Below are 19,416 nucleotides of genomic sequence, written 5' to 3' on the forward strand. Positions count from 1 at the left end.
TTGAGATGAGTGAAGGGTCTTTGTGTGGTTAGGGACTTGTTGATTCGCTGTGAGGGGTAGGCCCCAAATACCTAAATGCCCAAATAAACAGTAGTCAGGGCACGTAGGCAAGCAGTCTGACTGTTTGTCCTTGTTCCCCAAGATTTTCCATGCTGAGTCTGGAGTTTGACTATACGTGCCAGTATGACTATGTGGAGATCCGTGATGGGGACAATTTGGACAGTCGAATAATAAAGAAATTCTGTGGAAATGAGAGGCCACCTCCCATCCGAAGCACTGGGTCTTCACTCCATGTCCTCTTCCAGTCTGATGGATCCAAGAACTTTGATGGATTTCATGCCGTCTTTGAAGAAATCACAGGTAACATAATCTAAAAGTGGAACATGCCACTCATTCTCATTAATTCAATTTCACTAATCTTTTTCCCTGTTTTGCTTCATTAAAAACTTTCATGCTGTGTTGCCAACAGCAACTTACATAAAGTCAGTGTGGGGAAGATTCAAAAGCTGTCAGATGGCATGTGAATGTGAGGCTCTTCTAAAAAAGTCTGAATTCCTTCTACTTGTGTGAAGAACAAGCACATCAGCCAGCAGAGAAAAGCTGCTGTTTTGTGTGACTTTTCTGTTTGAATCGAAGAATTAAGAGCACAGAGGAAGTAGAGGAAGGGGCACATGTATCTGCAATGGCAGAATTGCTCAATGCCATATGCAGGAGCAGAGTCACAACCTCAAGTAGCAAAAACCTGATACAAAGTCTCATAGATAGCTCAGTGAAAATGCCCTGACAGAACTCTCGTGTTAGCTCATGTACCATTAGGAATTAAAAAAACCCCGAACCAACCAAGACCAAAACAAGCAAAAAATCCCCAAGTGTGTACAAAGAACAAATTATTCTCTTAAAAAAAAAAATAAAAAATGAAGAGGTGTTTCCGATTCTGTGATGATCTCAGTGTTTGTAAATGACAGAAGCGGTGTTCCAGTTTAGTTACTACTCAGTGCTTCAGTCCCCTACATTGCTTTCCATAGTTTCAAATAGCACTGAAAGTGCAGCTGGCTCGTCATTTTGCCACTGTCTTTGCGGCAGCCTCCACGCTCATCCTGGATCTTCCTTGTTTAGCTACATAAAGAATTTTGGTCAAATCTATCTACAGTACTCCTGGCACAGAAGGTTAATCAGACTGTGCTGCTTTGCCATAGATGAACCCTGCAGGATCTATGACTCACCATAACTTGCCTTCTGTACACCCTGGTGACCCACATTTCATGAGGTCATCCAGGGTATATCTGGCTCAGGAAATTTAGTTTATATAACTGTGATATAAATACACAAACCTAGCTCTTAATGATCAGAGGTGTAACTAGCAATCTGAAATGTTCATACTTCTGGATGTAGCACCTATGCCATTTCTCAGCCTGCCCTGTTCTTCAAACATCACCTTTAGTGCCTGTTAGCAGGAGCAGTAAGCTATTGATAGTTTGCCTGGGCTTACAGCAGGAGAGGTGATATAGAACAAATGAGTGTAGCGTGGGCTATGTTGCATAAGGGCTGCCTACACTCAGGGAACTAACATTTTCCATATGGTGCAAGCTGAATTGGTTCTGTTTTCCCTGCCCAGCAGGGAACAGTCGGTATTTGAATATTGTTGAGCACTTTATTTCCGCCCCATTTTGAGTGGTAATTATTCTGACGCTGTGAGGCTGCAAGTGTGGTAATCCACACAGAGCACATTGTAAAGGGCTTCTCAGAGTTTGTGAGGAGCTCTATTTGTGCACTTTATTAGGAGGCTGTTCTGGTCTAATGTGTAGTGCAGTGAAAGGCTTTTCAAACACTCCCAGTGTCTTTTTATGTGAAGCACTAACCTGGCCAGCAGGACCATTTAAGGGAAGAATACAGTGTGCATGGGGCAGCATAGAATTGAAAGCGGGAGCAGCACAGGATCAAAAGCTCTGGCAGCACATTGAAAACTGAAGCATTTGCCCTGAAATTTCCCTCTGTGCACAGCACTGTGGAAGAGCTGAGGTCTCCAGAACAGATTTCACAGGGCTTACTGAAGCATTTTCCTATGCTGCAGGTGAGAGCAGCAGCAACAGAGGCACTTACAGGATGTGGACTAGGACATGAAGGTGGTCTGGTGTCCCTAGCACCTTAGTGGTGTAGTGGAAAGGACTGAAGAAGTATGCCAAAAGTAAATTCCTTCGTTTTCTGCCTCCTCTTCCTGTGAGCTCTGTACTGGCTTAGAAGCCATAGTTTGCTGAAGCAGGGGCACTGACTGCACAGAGATCACTGGTTCAAATTCCAGAAAGGTTTTGATTGATACAAAATAAGCTGCAAAGCCTATATCTCCTCTAGGAAAGGTCACTGTGTGTATAGTTTTTAAAGGATGAAACCACACAACCTGCTGTGCTGCCTAGTCTGAAGGCAGATGCTAGGTCCCACCCCATGCCAAGTGTGAAATGGGAACCAGTAATTGGCATGAGTGACTAGAAGTCACTCAACAGAATTCAGATGAGAAGCATGGGAGGCCAGATGGGGAGCTATCAGAGTCTCTTAAGGATTAGACATATGCTGGATCCAGTTAGATGAAAGCCAGTTACTGACTTTCAATAAAGCTTTCGTTTCTATACACCCAAGCAACTGACACAACATAGTGCCTTTAAACTTTTGTAGCATTGTCCCTTGCTGTTTGACTTAAGCCAGGAAATCAAGACTCCCTAAAACAGAAAAGAAAAAAAAAAAAGGAAAAAAAAAAAAATAGTGGTTTTTAGTAACCGGCATTTTTAAGGATAGTATTTGGCACTTACCCTTGTTAACTTAACACACTTACTTTTCCAGAATCAGGAGACAAAGCTGGGACAAAGAAAAAAATAGCAGTTCACTAGCTTCAATCAGTGACTACAAAATATTGGTCTGTAAGGAGTCTTCTGCTTCTCCCCTTTCTCAGTGATATTTTATGTTAGTTGTATACAGTACAATTGCCACATATGTATTTTCTTTTAATAAATTAATTACTGTCCTTAGTCAGACCTTAATCTTCAATGAGACAAGGAAGACATTCATTGCCTGACCGTGTATAAATTGCTCTGACATCACCACATGAAACCTCCAGAGAAATCCATATGTGGCATCTATATATTTCTTACCTCATGCCATCTGGATAACAAGAAACTTCTCTGAGAGAAGCTGCTCTGAGGTCGGTCCATATGGTGGCAGTGACAGATCCTGGCACATGGGCCTTCTCCTGAGGTGGGAGACACCTGAGCAGCTTGTGGGAGGTGCTGAGGAGTTCTGCACATTGCCAGAACAAGAACCCCTCTGTACCCCCATGCCTTTCAGAGCAGCCCAGGGTGCAGCCAGGGTGTGCGGCAGTTCATGGCACCTTGGGAGTGCACGGAGAGCAAGGTCCTGCTGCAGATGCAGAGCTGAGCCGAGGCAGGGGTCAGCACCCCCCAGGAGGGAGCGCAGCTGTGGTGTCCCCTTGGCAGGAGTTTTGTCCTCTGGACCACCAGGAAGGAGGTGATGACCCAGGCAGGGCTGACACATAAACATGGAGCCATCCAGGTCTGGCTGCAGGCAGGGCCAGAGCCTGTCTCTTTTGACCCAGTCGTCACTGGCAAGCTCTTGTCCCACACTGTTCAAAGAGGGACTGCAAGGCAAGGCCTGGGGCAGCAGAATCCTTCCCACCATAAGAGAAGATCAATGTTGTGACCTCCTAAGGAACCTTAACATACATGAGTCTGTGGGACCTGATGACATACATCCCAATGTCCTAAGGGAATTGGCTGATGTAGTTGCCAAGTTGCTTTTCATGATACTTGAAAAGTCATGGCAGTTAGGTGAAGTCCCTGGTGACTGGAAAAGAGATAAAAATGCACCAATTTTTAAAAAGGGATAGAAAAGAGGACCCCAGAAACTACTTAACCTGTCTGCCTCACCTCTGTACCTGGGAAGTTCATGGAACAGATCCTCCTAAAAGCTGTGTTAAGGCACGTGGAGGACAGGCAGGTGATTCAGGACAGCCAGAACCGCTTCACCAAGGGCAAGTCCTGCCTGACCAATCTAGTGGCTTTCTGCAGTGGAGAAACTACACCAGTGCACAATGGAAGGGCTACAGATGTCGTGTCTGTGGACTTCCATAATGCCTTTGGGCTTGGCCACAACATCCCTCTGGTTAAACTGAAGAGAGATGGAATTGATGGGTAAACTGTTTGGTGGATGAGCAATTGATTGGATGGTCAGATCTAGAGTGTGGTGGCCAACAGCCCAATGCCTCAGTGGACATCAGTGACAAGTGGTGTCCCTCGGGGGGCCATATTGTTGTTCGGATTTCGTATAATAGCACACTAATGTTTTAGTGATTGCATAGTAGTGCTTACTCTAAATCAAGGACTTTTCTCTTTCTCCTGCTTTGCCAGTTGCACAAGAAGCACAAGGAGGAGTTGCGCAAGAGGCTGGGAGGGAGCATGGCCAGAACAGCTGACCAAAACTGGCCAAAGGGATATTCCATACCACAGAATATGCTCAGCATATAAATTGGGGGGAGCTGATTGGGAGCATGGTTGGCTACGTGGGGAGGGACTGGGCTTCAGTCAGTGGTGTGGTGAACAACTGTTTTGTGGATAGTTTTTTTCTCTCCAGCATTATCTCTCTCTCTCTCTACCTTCATATAACTGTTATTCCTATTATTATTATCATCATCATATTTCATTTTATTTTAATTATTAAACTGTTTGTGTCTCAACCAATGAGGTTTACTTTTTCTTTCTCAATTTTTCTCCCCACCAGAGGTGGTGGTGTGGGTGAGTGGCTGCATGGTACTTAGCTGCTAGCTGGGGTTAAACCACGATACTTCTATTCACTCATCTCCTCTTAGAACAGGCTCCAAAAAAATGTGTGTGTGTGTTATTACACAATGGAATTTGCTGAATGCACAGTTATACATTCTGATATTAAGGTATGCTGGTGTATACAGTTTGATGTGTCACTGTTAGATTGTTGTATGCAAGAGTTTCCCAGGGACAAAGCAACTCCCAAAATCTAAAAAACCAAGATTTAAGACACAAAAAGCCCTGAAAAACACATGGATCCCAGAATTTATCCCTAAATTCTGGGTTGAATGGCAGGAAAAATGTAGGTTGCTATTAAATTTCTTTAATTTAGTCTAAGCTCTAAACATTAATTGAACTTGATGTAAATTATTTTTGTTCCATAAATCTTTCTTACCACTTGATTGCAGTAAAGGAAAATGTAATGTATAAAGGAAAAAGTAATGTATGCTGGGAAAAGAACTGCTTATCTCTATTAGATCCCTCCTCTAGTAAGTAAGAGCAGAAGACTTTTTGACATGCATCAGGCCCTTTACTTTGTCTTTCTAACTTCTAACCAAAATATGTAACTTACCCCAAGACAAAACCACCATGAGGAAAAACAGAGAGGTTCCCCATCCTATGAGAGGCCATGAACATTCTTCGTGAACCATTGCTTTTCTTTTACAGCTTGTTCTTCATCTCCATGTCTTCATGATGGGACATGCATTCTAGACAAAAGCAGCACCTACAAGTGTGCCTGTCTGGCTGGCTATACAGGGAATCGCTGTGAAAACTGTGAGTACAGGCACTGTGTGCGTGACCAGCCTCCAGGGTAGTCACCGATGCATTAATTGTAAGGAGGTCACTGGTGTGTGGGTTTGGCCAGTCAGAGAGGCAGAGAATGCACTAAGTTTCTTGTGGCATTTTTTAAGACATGTTTCTTGCAGTTCATGAAGATTTCCACTCAATCATTTTGGGGCTTTATGTCAACGTGTAGAAATGTAAAATAGACTTGGAGCTGGGAAGCTGCACACATGAAACCTTTGTAATGGATTAGCCTTATCAGACAGAGGTATCCCTTCCTGCTGCTTTGCACTCTGTGCATCAGCTGTTCTCTACTGAAAACACGTACCCCAGCTGAGCCCTGTGCTTAATGCTCTAGACTGAGTCAGTTATAGGAAATTCATCTTTCCTCACAGTCATCTGGGAAGTAGAATTCTGGCACCATGAATGAGAGAGACTTGGGATCAAAACAAATGAAAAAGGATAGATTCTGTTCGTATCTGTGTTGGTAGTCCTTACTATAACTGTAGTCATACACCTGGCTTTGTCCTGACAAGTGAATTGTAAAATAACTGGATTCAAATCAATTGTCTGTTCCAGTGATTTACTTCTTCATGCATGAGAAAATCTTCCTCTAACAGGGCTCAAAAGAGCATGAGGGAGTAAGAATTTTGCAATGTATGCCATGATAAAAGTTGTATCATCTATACTAGCTGAAAGGAGCATTCTGCAATACCTAAAGTCACTGAGCTAGAGCTGATCCTGGAGGATTTCAGTGATAGTGGTGAAATCCACTTGGGATCATATTTGGCCCAAGACAGAAAGCATGGCTTACTGTATCTTGCTGTGGCATTCCTCTGGCCATAAGGCACACAATGCCTTACCTGCTCACAGAGTTCTGTGTCAGAGGAACCAATATACACCAAATCTCACTTCTAAATCTTTCCCCTGCGTATCCCATTGTTAGGAGTGGATTTATCTCCTGGAATTTCTTTTATTTCATCTGGGGAGTTAAATCATAGGGACATGATACCTCCTTTGATGAATCATTTTGAGGTAAAAGACCTTTCAATTTCTACAGATCCAGAAGTAGCTCAGACATGAGGAGAGATTGTTTCATATTTTCTGTAAACCTGAAAAAAATTGTTTCTGAACAGATTGCACAGATTCCTGGTAGGGATTCTGTAAGGAAGAGGTTGCTAAAACTTGGAAGCTCCTGACCTCAGGACTAAAAATGTCTGGCTCTTCTGCTAACAGCTTTTTTCCTGTGAGTAGTTGTTTAGCAGGTCATTTAGGGACTGGAAACTCCTGAGCTCTTTGCAACTGCTCAGCAAGATTAGTTCTGCTCCTTTAGAACGGAGTGAGAAAAATAAAAAAAAAGAAAAAAAAGATTCCTGTCTGATTCAGAACCAGCCCAAATTTCAAATAATTACATTTCCAGCAAACCTCAGCCCTAGTTTTGGCAGGCTCTACTGTACAGGGAAGACAAGAAATGAAGCTCATATTCTTTTACTGACTTTCTTTTGTAATTCCAGTGTAAAAACTTCACCCGTGCAACCCACACAGCAAACAACAGGGGAGATAGTTTGAACAACAATAGGGTGAGATTTCTGTCACTGTAAGCAATGAAAGTTACAGGTACTAACAGGATGAAAGAAAGGAGACATAAACATATATACAGTAAGATTTTTAACTTGATGGGAATCTTGTAGTTTGACTTGTGAAAGAACAATTTTGGTGGATAAAATTCTGTTACTTTATGATGTTTGTGGCTGTATGTTTGCCATTTGCTCATGCTAGGCAAAGTATTGTTTTCCAGCACCTATATTGCTGCCTTCTATGTGAATAGCAAACTTCACAGTTGGAAAACATCGTGGCAAATCTTTTTTTCTCTCTGGCTTCAAGGTTTTTTTTTTTTTTTTTTTTTCCCTTGAGATACTCCCTTCAGTTTTGCCAAAATGTGTCCTGAGTATTTTCCAATGTATGTGGAGAAAAGTCAGAAAATTAAAGTTTGATTTGTTTTTTTAAGAACAAAAGGAAGGACTGGGAAAAATGTCTATTTCTTTGAAAGCTAGTTGTAGTTTCCTGAACAGGCTTTTGGTTTAAATGCTAAAGAGAGATTGTGTCTTCTTCAGAATCTTTCTTTCTCTTAGGTCTTTCAGCAAAAGTGATGGCTTGTGAGGTGGAGTCAAGGGAAATAAATTTATTTCTGCAGGAAACTTCATAAAGTAGTCACTTTTGGAATATTGAATATGACTTTGGTCACTGTAAGACTGACTTCTTTTCAGTCTAGTTTTCTTGGAGTAATTCAGATGCAATCCCATTAGTTAATGGATGAAAAATAGGTATAAGAGAGAAGAAAATTAGAGCCCCTTAATGTTAAGTGCATGTAGAAGCTCTGAGGTGGTGCAACAGAAGGTACCCAGAGAGATACGAGGGTTTTAAAGAAATCCAAGGGACATAGTTCAGATGAAGAGAGACTGTGGGACTATCTCATTGAGGAATAAGTTAAGGCCAAATTAAACAAATTTAGCAATGGGTATTTCATGACAGAATCAGAATTTTATTAGTCCTTTACCATCCCAATGCAGCTCTATCTTTTTGTCTGTTACCAAGTTTAATTTTAAAGATGGGGGAACCACTATTGGAATTATGGAAATCACCTTAATGAGATAAACCACAGGGAACCTATTGTTTCCGCCATTAAATTAAATACCATCTATTTAGCAGGATGATCAACATTGGTCAAGCTGCTTTCCTGGGGTCATATTTAACCCTAATTGCTCTGTCACTTACAATTTGCAATATTAATAAAATAATCCAAGGTACTGGTTACTTAACAACTAGCAGTCTCTTTTAGGTTCTACTATAGCAGCCAAGAAATTAACGTTTTGTTTACAATTTGAAGGGTTAATACAGTGATTTAAAGGCTTCAACAGCATGGAGTGAAACGTAGGCATTTATCTTTGTGACAGCTGCTAATATATTTCAGTCAGTCCTGTTTCAGGGCAAGAAATATTTTATATAAATATGTCTGATTTCATTCCAGAGATTGTTAAAAAAATGTATATGAAATTGTAGAACAAATGCTAACCTTCTATCTCTGACCCAAAACCCAAAAATACAAATCCCAAGGACAGCGAAAAATACCTTCTTACAAATAAACGTGCTTTGCTATCATGGTACAGTAGACAGAGAAAACTAACTCCCAATTAAAATACTTGGGCTTCTTTCTGATCTTAAAGTGAATTTGCAGTATACCTACATACCCCTCCCAGTGTCCCCTTAGCCATGCTGACATGATTGAGAGTGAACTCAGGCTTTTCTCTTTGACCTTTGTATATTCTAATGTTGTCAGAGGCATTAGGAACCCACAAAATCAGATAATCTTGCTCTCCTAGCATACAAATACACTGAGACAAACCAGCAACTTCATCAAAAGACTCAGGGGAAAGTAACAAGCTGACTAGTGCACAACCTGCCTGCTAAAAACCATCCACTCCAGTGTCAGACTGCCCATGACTGTGCAGTGTGACAACTATTTGTTCAACTCAAACTAAGAATTATCTTTTCCAAAGTCTCCCTGTTGAGCTTGCCTGCTGAGGATGCAGCTGTAGAGACAGTATTGCTGGTACCCCGTAGCAAATGCTCTTGCCCTCTGCTTGTCCTCCTCCTAGGACGGGCTGTTCCGACTCAAGAGTCCTCCCAGGGCTTGCTGGCCCCAAAGCAAGAGACCTTGACCTCATCCTGCCCAGAAATTTCCTGTTACCTTTATTTCAAACAAAGCCAGGCGAACTGGAGTTCCTACGCAAATAAGAAGAGCTTCTCTCAATGGGGAATTCAGGGCTGAGATCTGATTTCCATTTTTATTCTGTTTCTCGCTCCTGTCTGCCAAGTAGGAGAGGTTTGTTCTGCATCCTAATGAAGAGTCCAATCCAACTGACAAAACTGTATAAACTAACTCCTTGCTGTAGCCTTTGATGTTGCTAGGGCTGGCCTTGCTGTGTGCCAACAGGCCTCTGAATATAGCTTTCAGGCCTTTCCCCACTGCTGTTTTAATCCACTTCCATCCTTTTTGGCCTCACACATCTGTGACTTGGGCTGGTTCTTAGGGATGCACTCATCCTATCAGAGTGACTGATATCTAAGACAGGGAGGAAGCGTTGACATCCCACCAACCACACCCCACCCCCCATTCTGCTGCGGGAGAACGGAGCCCAGCTGTCAGTGCTTGGCATATGCTAGACAGAGTTTTAAACCCAGCAGAGTTTAGGATGAGGCACTGGAGAGAGGTTCTGGGCATTGAACCTAGTTTTCTTACCTAACCTTGGATATGTAATGCAGAGTTTTCTAACAGAATTCTTGGAGGGTGTTTTTTGTTTTTTTTTTTTTTTTTTTTTTTTTTTTAATTTTTTCAGAAATATTATCAGTAACAGATTTCAAGGAATGCCATAATCACTGTGTAAGTGTATAATTGTATATTATATCAGTGTATAATCACTGTGCCATTTGCAGCTCACTTACACTGCCTGATTACAATGGAGAACTTCAGGTATAATTAAATAAACACCTCTGAGTCCTTTCTTGCAACATTGTCCTGGAAATCAGTCCTATTCCAGCTAGGGAAGATGTTCCAAATAGAAATATTAGAAATATGACTCTTCATTTCCCTGCTCCTGGGTAATGGCTTTTTGGTTTTTTGTTGGGCTTTGCTTGAATTTTCCAGTGGAAAATAGCTTATTACAGATTTTTTGAAAGGGACAGAGTTCTTCCTTGCTTTCAAGGTCACTGTTTTTGGTTGGCTATGTCAAAGAGATGAGATTACTGCCACTCCTTCTCCACCACATTTTCACTGTCCTTCCTATTGGCATATGTGTGTGAGATGGAAAATAACGCTGCTCCTGCTGTTGAAGGACATATATACCTGGAGCAGCTAAGGAGTAGAGGCTAGTGGCCTTTTTTTCACTGTTACAATCCAATGGCTCACCTGCCTTGACACCCACACAAAAATGTTTCACTCAGTGTGGCAGTTCTTGGGTTCTGAAGATCCATTAGGGGCTCCAGGCTGAAGCTTAACACAGCACCACCCTTTAACCTGTCATGCAGCAGCTCTGTAGTTGTGACCACAGAATGGTCTCAGAGGTGGCTGTTTTCCAGAAGCTTCCTCAAACTGCCTCTGAGAGGCAACATAATATGGAAAGGTTTTTAATAAGTCAGTTCAGAGTTCAGTTCTGGTGGCATAATACACTCTCTTATTTTACTGAGCTGATCAGAAGAACATTGTCATGCTGCTTAGATATTTGCTAGGACATTATCTGTGCTTCCCCATCCTGCCTCACAACATACTCACTGCCCCACTGTACACTCCTTTACAGGAAAATCATGTGTTTTCTAGGCAATCTGTATTGGTTAGTGCCCAGTGCAGGAATTTGAAGGGCTTGGGTTGAGATGGAGGTAGAGATTTCTGCTCCCAGTTTTCACCTCAGTATACTTCCTGGAGATTCCTCCCTTGGTTAGAAGGATATTGGAACTGCTCACAGAGAAACTGCCAAACCACCAAACACTATGTGTGGTGCTTTAAGATAACCTAATATTAATTCTGGGCTGTCTTAATTCACTGAGCAATAAACTAAAGCTGTGCAGCTCGTGTTACAGCCATGATGCCTCACAGGAGGACAGAAACACCTAAGAGAAAAATGATGCTGATTGCTGAGGATGGATATTGCTACAAACATCTGAAGCAGCCACTAAACCACAGCTGCTTGTAAATCAACCAGCAAAGGACTGGTCCCTAGGACTGACCTTTCCCTCAGTTCCATCAGTAAGACTGTTGGAGTGGGTTAGTCACTCGCTCTCTGGGAAGATGGTGCTCATACCATTTAACAGTGTTTGATCTCATAATACTTTTATAGTGTCTTGAAACTCCAGTGAGTAAGTGTCACTGACAGCAAGGCTGAAAGAGACAGAACATCTGCTTTACTGACAGCTCCTCTTGTCACTTTGTTATTTCCTCAGTGTCAATTAACAAGACAATTCTTTTAGTTTTTCAGAAAGTGAAAAATCTGGTAAAACCCCATGGTATTCTGCCCAGAGCATAGCCCCAGGCATAGCCAACATCAAAATAAACAAGAAATTGTCTCTTTGTAAATGTAATCTATCTAAGGATAGGCCTGCCATAGGAAAAGAAGTATATTTCTAAACTACATTAAATATATTCATAGGCAATCTCTACTTGCCCACCCCAAACAATACTGAACTTTTTCCTCAATCTGCTAAGACATCTTAGAAATAAAACCACCCATAGGTTTCTCCCTGGTATGACTTGCCATGTGGAAGGGCGAATCAGTGTCAGGAGGACAGGTTGGACCAAGCTACAGCTCAGGTATTTTTGCCACATTGGATGGAACAAAGATACTTTTGCCTGTCATTTCACCACTGAATCACTTAGGAGGCTGAGTTTTTCTGAAAAGCCTCCTCAAATGCATGGCATAAACCATCTCTTTAGCACAGAATGACTCCCTGCAACCTAAACCAGTCTGCGTCCCTGGCACACTTCAAGCTCACCCCCAGCTTTTGCAAAGGTCACAGAGTCAGGGGACTGGAATACAGTTGTTAAGTTGCTGATGGAGATGCTTTCTGCCTCTGAGCTGAGTGTGAGGAGATGTCACTTTTGGGTTTTTTGGAGCTAGAAGTACTGAGAGAAGGGCTGAGAGTAGATTATAGATTTGGAATCTCTGCTTGTATCAACCACTCCTCATTGCTGGCCAGCTAGCCTCCCTCACCTACTTCACCACCCTCCTAATCCTCTTCCCCATTACTGGAGCCCTAGGAAAACAAAATGCTCAGCTTCTAAAAATACTCTAATAGTTTAGAAACAACCATTAGTCTTCCGAACCAATGACTTAAGACTACACCTCTTCTTAGGATTCCACAAATTACCTCAGAAAAAAAGGACTTAATCCTTTATCTCCAACTCCCAAAGCTGGATTTTACATTGAACTATTTTCTAATTTCTACCCTTAAACTGCTTGAATCACCCTGTCAGATAACTCCTGCACAAGCTCCAAAACAACAAATAATGCTAGTAACAGTCCCCACCAAAACCATTCCCACCCCGCAAGAATAAAACATAGCCACACCACTAAACTCTGGTTGAACAGAGAACATAGCCCACTATCAACAGCAGCCACCCCAAACTATCAGCATCCTGTAAACTCCCCCAATAACTAACTCCAAGAACTAAAACAAGTCCAACACCGTAACAACCAATCCTCCCAAGCCTCTGGAAAGGATCTGCCACTAAAGGAAAAGAATAAACATAATCCACTGACATTCCACCCAAATAAACCTTAAATAGCACCAAAGACATAAAGGAGACCCCCAAACTCAAAAACCACCCACACCCTGCAATAGATGCCAACACCAAACCTACCTCTCCAGAATAGAGTGGTGGATTAGATGCAACTGCTAACCCTCCCAAAACAAAGCACAACTCTACAAAAAGTACAAAATAGGTCATAATTGTTCCTGCTTGGCCTCTCTCCAGTGTCTATGGCCTGAAAACACGTCGTCGTAAGCTTCAATTGCAGGAACACTCCCAAAACACAACTTTTCTTTTTGTTTCTTCCCCCTTCTACCCTTCTAATCAGTCCTCTCTGAAGACTGCTGATACACTGTTTGTACTTCTAGGATGCAAGCATACAGACTGCAGCTCTTGCAGTGCTTTGGGGTAATCTTAAAACTGCGTTGAAAGTTTGTTGAAATAATCAGCATTCTTCAATGCTTACAGTTTTGTTCTTTCCCTTCCCCTTCCCCCCACATTCATGAAAAAGCTTTGTTCTCCTTGAGGATTTTACACTCAAACACCTCTGAGGCAGCTACCTTGCACACTTCCCTTCATGGGAATCATTTAATTGTCTTTCATACTGTTTGCTGGTGATGCAAAACACTGCCAAGGCAGAATGGCCCCAGGAGGCAGGAATGATGACAAAATTGACCAGGCAGAATCCCGCTTGTTCTTTCTTATGACTCCCACTTTCCCCTTTGGTTTCTTCAAGAGCTCAGAAATTGCATTTCACAGCCAATCAAATTGCCCTGCTACTTCCTTAGTACTCTTCTGCCTTTCAGTTCCCTTAATTTTCTTTTCCCTATACTCTCATCTCAACACTTCGTAATTTCCATCTCTTTTTCTAAAATGGGCAATGCCAGATTGTTCTTCCTATATGAAATTCAGCTCAGATCACTGCAAAAGGCTGAATGAAATATTCTGTCAGCTATGCCAGAATGAATCTATATAATTTAATATTGTTCCCTTGCTTTAGTTAATGTGCATGCAGAAACTTTTTTTCACAGCAATATACATTTTTTTGGCCTTTTCCATTGAGTATTGCCTGGGCTTGTCCTTATGTACTTGGAAAGATAACATCTCCACAATGAAACACCTCAGGATTATTTACTCTCTCATTTGTAATTTGATGTAATAAAAAGCATATCAGCTTCTTTCTTGCCCTATAATTTTCCCCCTGAGCAGACAGTGCTCTCCCCTGCAGGATGATATTGTGATTTTTTTCCAAGGGACACATTAGAGAACTTATGATAAATATTAGTTCTTGCTACTGATAGAGAAAATGAATGTTGAGGATTATTAGGATTTCATTCACTCCAGTATCCCATGCACAAACAGGTCCAGTTGTATAATTAAATAGGCCATCCAAGTACCGGAAAGGTTGTATCCAGAGACACAGCTTTCTAAGGGCTAAGAACAATGCTGATAAAGATCAAGTGGCTAATTGTAAGCAACAGCCTCCAAATTGCCTCCGGATGAATAAATCACAGTGAGTGATCCAAGCATATTTTCTCATGGATACGGTCTCATTCACAGAGGCAGGGAGCTAGAAAACATCAGGGGCAATTTCCAATTGGCTGGAAGGGAATGAAAAGATTTGGGTTTCAGTAGGGATTACATCATAATTTTGTGTAATTATTCGTAGCTGGTGGAACTACTGCAAAAGCAAAGAGGCCCAGAGAGCAGGACTGGAAACCTACTCTCCGGTTCTTGGAGCTGATGGATCAGATGCTCTTGTTGTGATTTCCTTTGACATTTCCAAGATTAATGTGAGGACTGGCAAAATGCAATGAGAGATGATTTGAACTTCCAGGACTCTTTCGTGGGGGATAAATTAAGGCCAAAGACCTTTGTAATAAATAGCCTGTCCCAGCACTTCTGCATGAGCTGGAGTTGGGCATGGGGCTGGGAGGATGTGTCCTGGGACATCACAATAGGCATGAAGGAGGTTAGACTGTTTCCTCTCTTTTGAAACACAAGTGACTGAGGGCAGAGATAGTTTATCAAAAATAATCCGTCGTCAGCAACATAAATGGAGGCTACTGTAATGCATGGGCACACTTCTCCTTCAGGGCTTGTATTTGGTACTGAAGGCCAAGTTCTTGAGGGATATTGGCTCTTTTAGCTATTGCAATCACCATGACATGAGCGCTTTTGTGGAATTTAGCCTTGGCTAAGTGCTTGTGATAACAGAGAGGCTTGAGGTACCTCTGAGACCCCTGCCTAGAGCCTCACCCACTCATTGCTGAGTCTGTGGTGACAGGCATGACCAAGTAGGGCAGAGCTCCTTTGATATGTGGCTGTAGTCGTTCAGGAAACACTGCCATCACTGTGAACACCTTTTTATCATATTAGTTTCCATGCTCTTTCCTGTACAAGATCTACTGTGTGTTTCCAAGCTTTTCTCTCTGCTGTGAGAGTCTATCTTAAAATAAATAAATAAATAGATAAATAAATAAAATAAAAAATATTAATTCACAATCCAAACCTTAGCATTCTTGGCTTTCCTTCTTCATGCCCTTCTAATTTCTGGTTCTAAAAGTTGCAGCTACGTTCTTTTTTCACCTAAAGTGCAGAGCCTGTCAGCTCCAAAAAGTAAAAGTTTTGAGTGGAATCAAAGAAGAAAAGCGAGCATTCTAGTCATCACCAGCCCGCTCAGACACAGCCCGTGTAAACACATACCACCCCCAGAAAGCATTTTCTTCAGAGTCCTGACCATAACCACCTGTCCTCCAAAGCTGTTCAGCTCCCAGCAGTCTGTTCCTGCTGTGGGGAAGAATGAAGATCACATTGCAAAGCTAAAGCCATCGAGTCTCTCTGGCTCCCATTCACATCCAGCTCTTGCCAGAATCTGGAGCAGAACAGCTGGGCTCCTTCATGTGGCTTCTTAGTCATCAGTGCTTTCCAGTGTAGGAGAGGTGGGACATTCAGGGAGGTGGTGAAAGAATGTTAGTTTCCTTATGCTGGATCCTGCAGTGTTTGCTCCATTTATTCAGGAGGTGTTGAGCTGAGAGTTGTTCTTGAGAACAGCATCAGAAGCTGCCAAGCTCCTTCCTGAGTCTAAGTACCATCACTGTGAGTTGAGCGCCTTGTAGAAACAAAGCCTGCACTGAAATAATTGTAGGTTCAGAGAGAGTGTCAGCAGTGTTGCAGAGAGGACATTCCCACCACAGTTTACACAGTTTGCTCTATGAGGGACCTCACGAATCCTATGTTGCTGTTGGCAGACTTATGGTATGCCCATGATCCCAGCATGCAGAGAACCTTGAAGGCAAACATGAGCCAGACAAGAACACTGAGACCTCTAAAGAATCAGTCTGGAGTCAGGGTTCCTGCCTCGTAGTGTGTGTGACTTAATACAAGAAGGTCTCTCATGAGCAAAGAGTGCAGAGCCATGCTGCCTCAGGATGGCAGGATGGCCTGACACCTCCCAATGCAGATTATTTTATCAAATCCACTGCCAAACTCATATGCTGGTTTGAAAGCCCTGTGCACTGCTTATGAGAAGCAGTAGAAAAGCAGGTCTGAGCAATCTGAGCCGTGGCCTCCAGGAATCCCTCACCTCATTCCCTCTTGGAGGATATAGCCATTCTAAAAATATTCTGACAGCCAATGTCATTATGCTTTTGACTAAAGTTATTCTCTACGGGCTTATGTGTTAGGCATTAACCACCTCTGGCTGCCATGCCAAGCTGCAAAAGGAGGATGTCCCTGGAGTACCATCTGAGTCCTCCCCCATGGCAGTTCTTCTCTGCTGGCAAACCTTGTGAGAATCTGGGGCATCCTCACCTTGTTGATGCATGCTGGGGAGAGAAGGGATAAACATAGGAATAAATGGTATCAGAGATTTACATGGGCTGACAGAGCTCATGGGCCAAGATTAGGAAATAAGCTCTGTTATGAGTGATGACTACAGATTCTGTAATTCTGAATTCAGAAGAGCTCTTTACACATGGGACTTTGCAAAGGGTATCACAACACCCAGCACTAGCTGCTGAGCTGCTCATGGCTGGGTCCCTCCTTAACTCATGTGCTTTGTGTGTGTGTTCAGACACTCTGAATTATCTGCTCCCATATGGCTCCATCACCTTTCAACAAAACCCTGCTGCTGAGAATAGTATGTAGATCACTAAATGGTATAATAATTACTGCTGATTTCTGCAAAAGTCATGTCAGTTTAAGTGTAAATATAGTAAGAATGTCAGGAGACGACAGGACTGTTTCTAGCTCTGCCAGTCACTCACTGTTTGCCTTCAGGTTAATCGCTTGATAACTCTGTGCTGTAGCTTCCCCAGCAGTAAAATGCAGATAGGCTAATGTTATAACCATTTCTGGAAAAACAGATATTACTTTTATGCAATGATACTCAGGTAATCAGGCTTGCCCTCTAAACAAAACTTAAACCAAGGAAAAGAATTTGATCAAATCAGACTTAGAGTCAAAATGGCAAACATGACAGGATTTACCACTATTGACTTTTGCAGGCTCGGCTGTAGGCAGCCTTTGCAAATATCAGTGAGCTGTATGAAGTGCATGTAGGTGGAGCTGGCTGGGGGTTTTCTGTTAGAATGGTTTCATAGCAGTAAATTTCAAAGAAATTTGTATTTTCTGATGGATTTTTCCGTTAGTTTCTGTTTTCTTAATCACAGAGAGGTAAAAAAAAAAAATCACTTCCACATAATCTGCATGTTGTGCTTTCTCCAGCAACAGGATTCTGGAATCATGTTTCTCAAGCTTACAGGTCCTGTAGCTCCAGAGCATTTGTGGGCCACTGCTGTGAAACCATGAAAATCCAAAGCTCAGATCCAAAATCCTGATGCTCAGGATCCTTGTGCAGGCGTTTTTCTGGCTCAGGGACTGCTATGATTTCCAGAGGTATGCAGGGTAATGACAGCACTCAGTGGGGAACAGAATATAATTTAGGCTTCCTCCAGGCAAAATGTCCTCTTTTTGAGGATAGTTATTTAAATTTCTTCTGTTTCAGTCTATCGGGCTTTCTCTGACAGTCATTACACTGGTTTGGGTAGCATGGTGGCCCCGGGGGTTCCAACTTAAGTCCATAACTCTCTCTTTTTGTGCAGGAAGATGCTAGGATTTGTAACAGCAGAAGCTGTTCTTATTCCCCTGCTGGTTACCAAGTGTGGTTTCTGGGACCATTTTCAGTGTTTGGCCTCCATTGGGCACAGCAGCTTATGCAAAAGCAACATTATAAGCACCTTGAAGAGCTCTGTGGCCCCCAACACAAGAAGAACATGGACCTGTTGGACCACAAGTCCAGAGAAGGGCCAGGAAGATGATCAGAGGGCTGGAGAACCTCTTCTATGACAGCAGGCTGAACGAGCTGGGGTTGTTCAGCCTGGAGAAGAGAAAGCTCTGGAAAGATCTTACAGCAGCTTTCCAGTACCTGCAGGGGGCTACAAGAGACCTGGAGAGAAATTTTTCACAAGGGCAAATAGTGATAGGACAAGCAGAATGCTTTTAAGCAGAAGGAAGGTAGATTTAGGTTAGGTATCAAGAAGGAATTCTATACTGTGAGGTGGTGAGGCACTGACACAGATTGACCAGAGAAGCTGTGGATGCCCCATCCTTGGAAGTGTTCAAGGACAGACTGGATGGGGTTCTGAGCAACCTGGCCTAATGGAAGGTTCCCTGCCATGGGCAGGGAGGCTGGAACTAGATGATCTCTAAGATCCCTTTCAACCCAAACCATACAATGATCCTATAAAAAATGTTCAGAGTTATACTACATAGGCAAAATGTGCTATGTACATTAGCATGGGTCAGCCTGAAAGAAAAACTCTGACTTGGGAATATGCAAGTAGCAATATTAAAAATTTTTGTAAGCAAATTAAGAACAAAATTCCATGCAAGCTCTTGCATCTAATTTGAAGGAGGGACAAAAAGGGAAATATAAACCTTTTATTAGTACCAGCAATGAGAAATGAGGTTTATTTCAGGCATGCAATATATTATTGAAAGGTTGTGCAGAATATAGAGCTAATAAATTATATGTATGAGGGGGTATATATTATTTAAGAAAGTGGGTGAGAGGAAGGCAGCAGAAAAAAATAGTGTTCATTTAATGAAGAGTCTCTGGGACAAAAGCAAATGAAAATTCCATCAGGCAGGATTTGAAGGATATTGGAGAGAGAAAAGTGTAGCTCAAGAGATCATCTAATTTATCTCACTGGAGATAAAATGAGCCCAAAGACTATTTCTAATTGGCAGATTATTCTGATCTGAGGAATGTCTCTTACATATAATTTAAAAGGGAAAGGAATTTGTACTGTTATTATTAATAATAGAATATTTTACTTAAAGATTCAGGAACTTACTGTTTCTCTAGTCAAGTTTTTCTCAGATTGAGGAAAGTTATCCATGAAATGTGAAGCCATTTTAATGTTTCATTTGAGACAGAAATTGTTTCCTTTTTCCCAAGACACCAAAGTAAGAGGCAAGAAGTATAAGTTTTATCGGGAATGT

General features: G+C 42.1%; 1 protein-coding gene across 2 annotated transcripts in view; it reads left to right on the forward strand.

Moving 5' to 3' along the window:
* The window catches only part of PAMR1 (peptidase domain containing associated with muscle regeneration 1), a 56,318-nt gene that overhangs the window by 21,035 nt on the left and 15,867 nt on the right, over positions 1 to 19,416 (forward strand). For both annotated transcript variants that reach the window (XM_040067419.1, XM_040067421.2), the window contains exons 5-6: positions 143 to 360; positions 5,493 to 5,600. In XM_040067419.1, the coding sequence (XP_039923353.1) occupies positions 143 to 360; positions 5,493 to 5,600 (326 nt within the window). The remainder of the gene's footprint in view (positions 1 to 142; positions 361 to 5,492; positions 5,601 to 19,416) is intronic.

Source organism: Hirundo rustica, chromosome 6 (genome assembly GCF_015227805.2).
Source record: "Hirundo rustica isolate bHirRus1 chromosome 6, bHirRus1.pri.v3, whole genome shotgun sequence".
Lineage (NCBI taxonomy): Eukaryota > Metazoa > Chordata > Aves > Passeriformes > Hirundinidae > Hirundo > Hirundo rustica.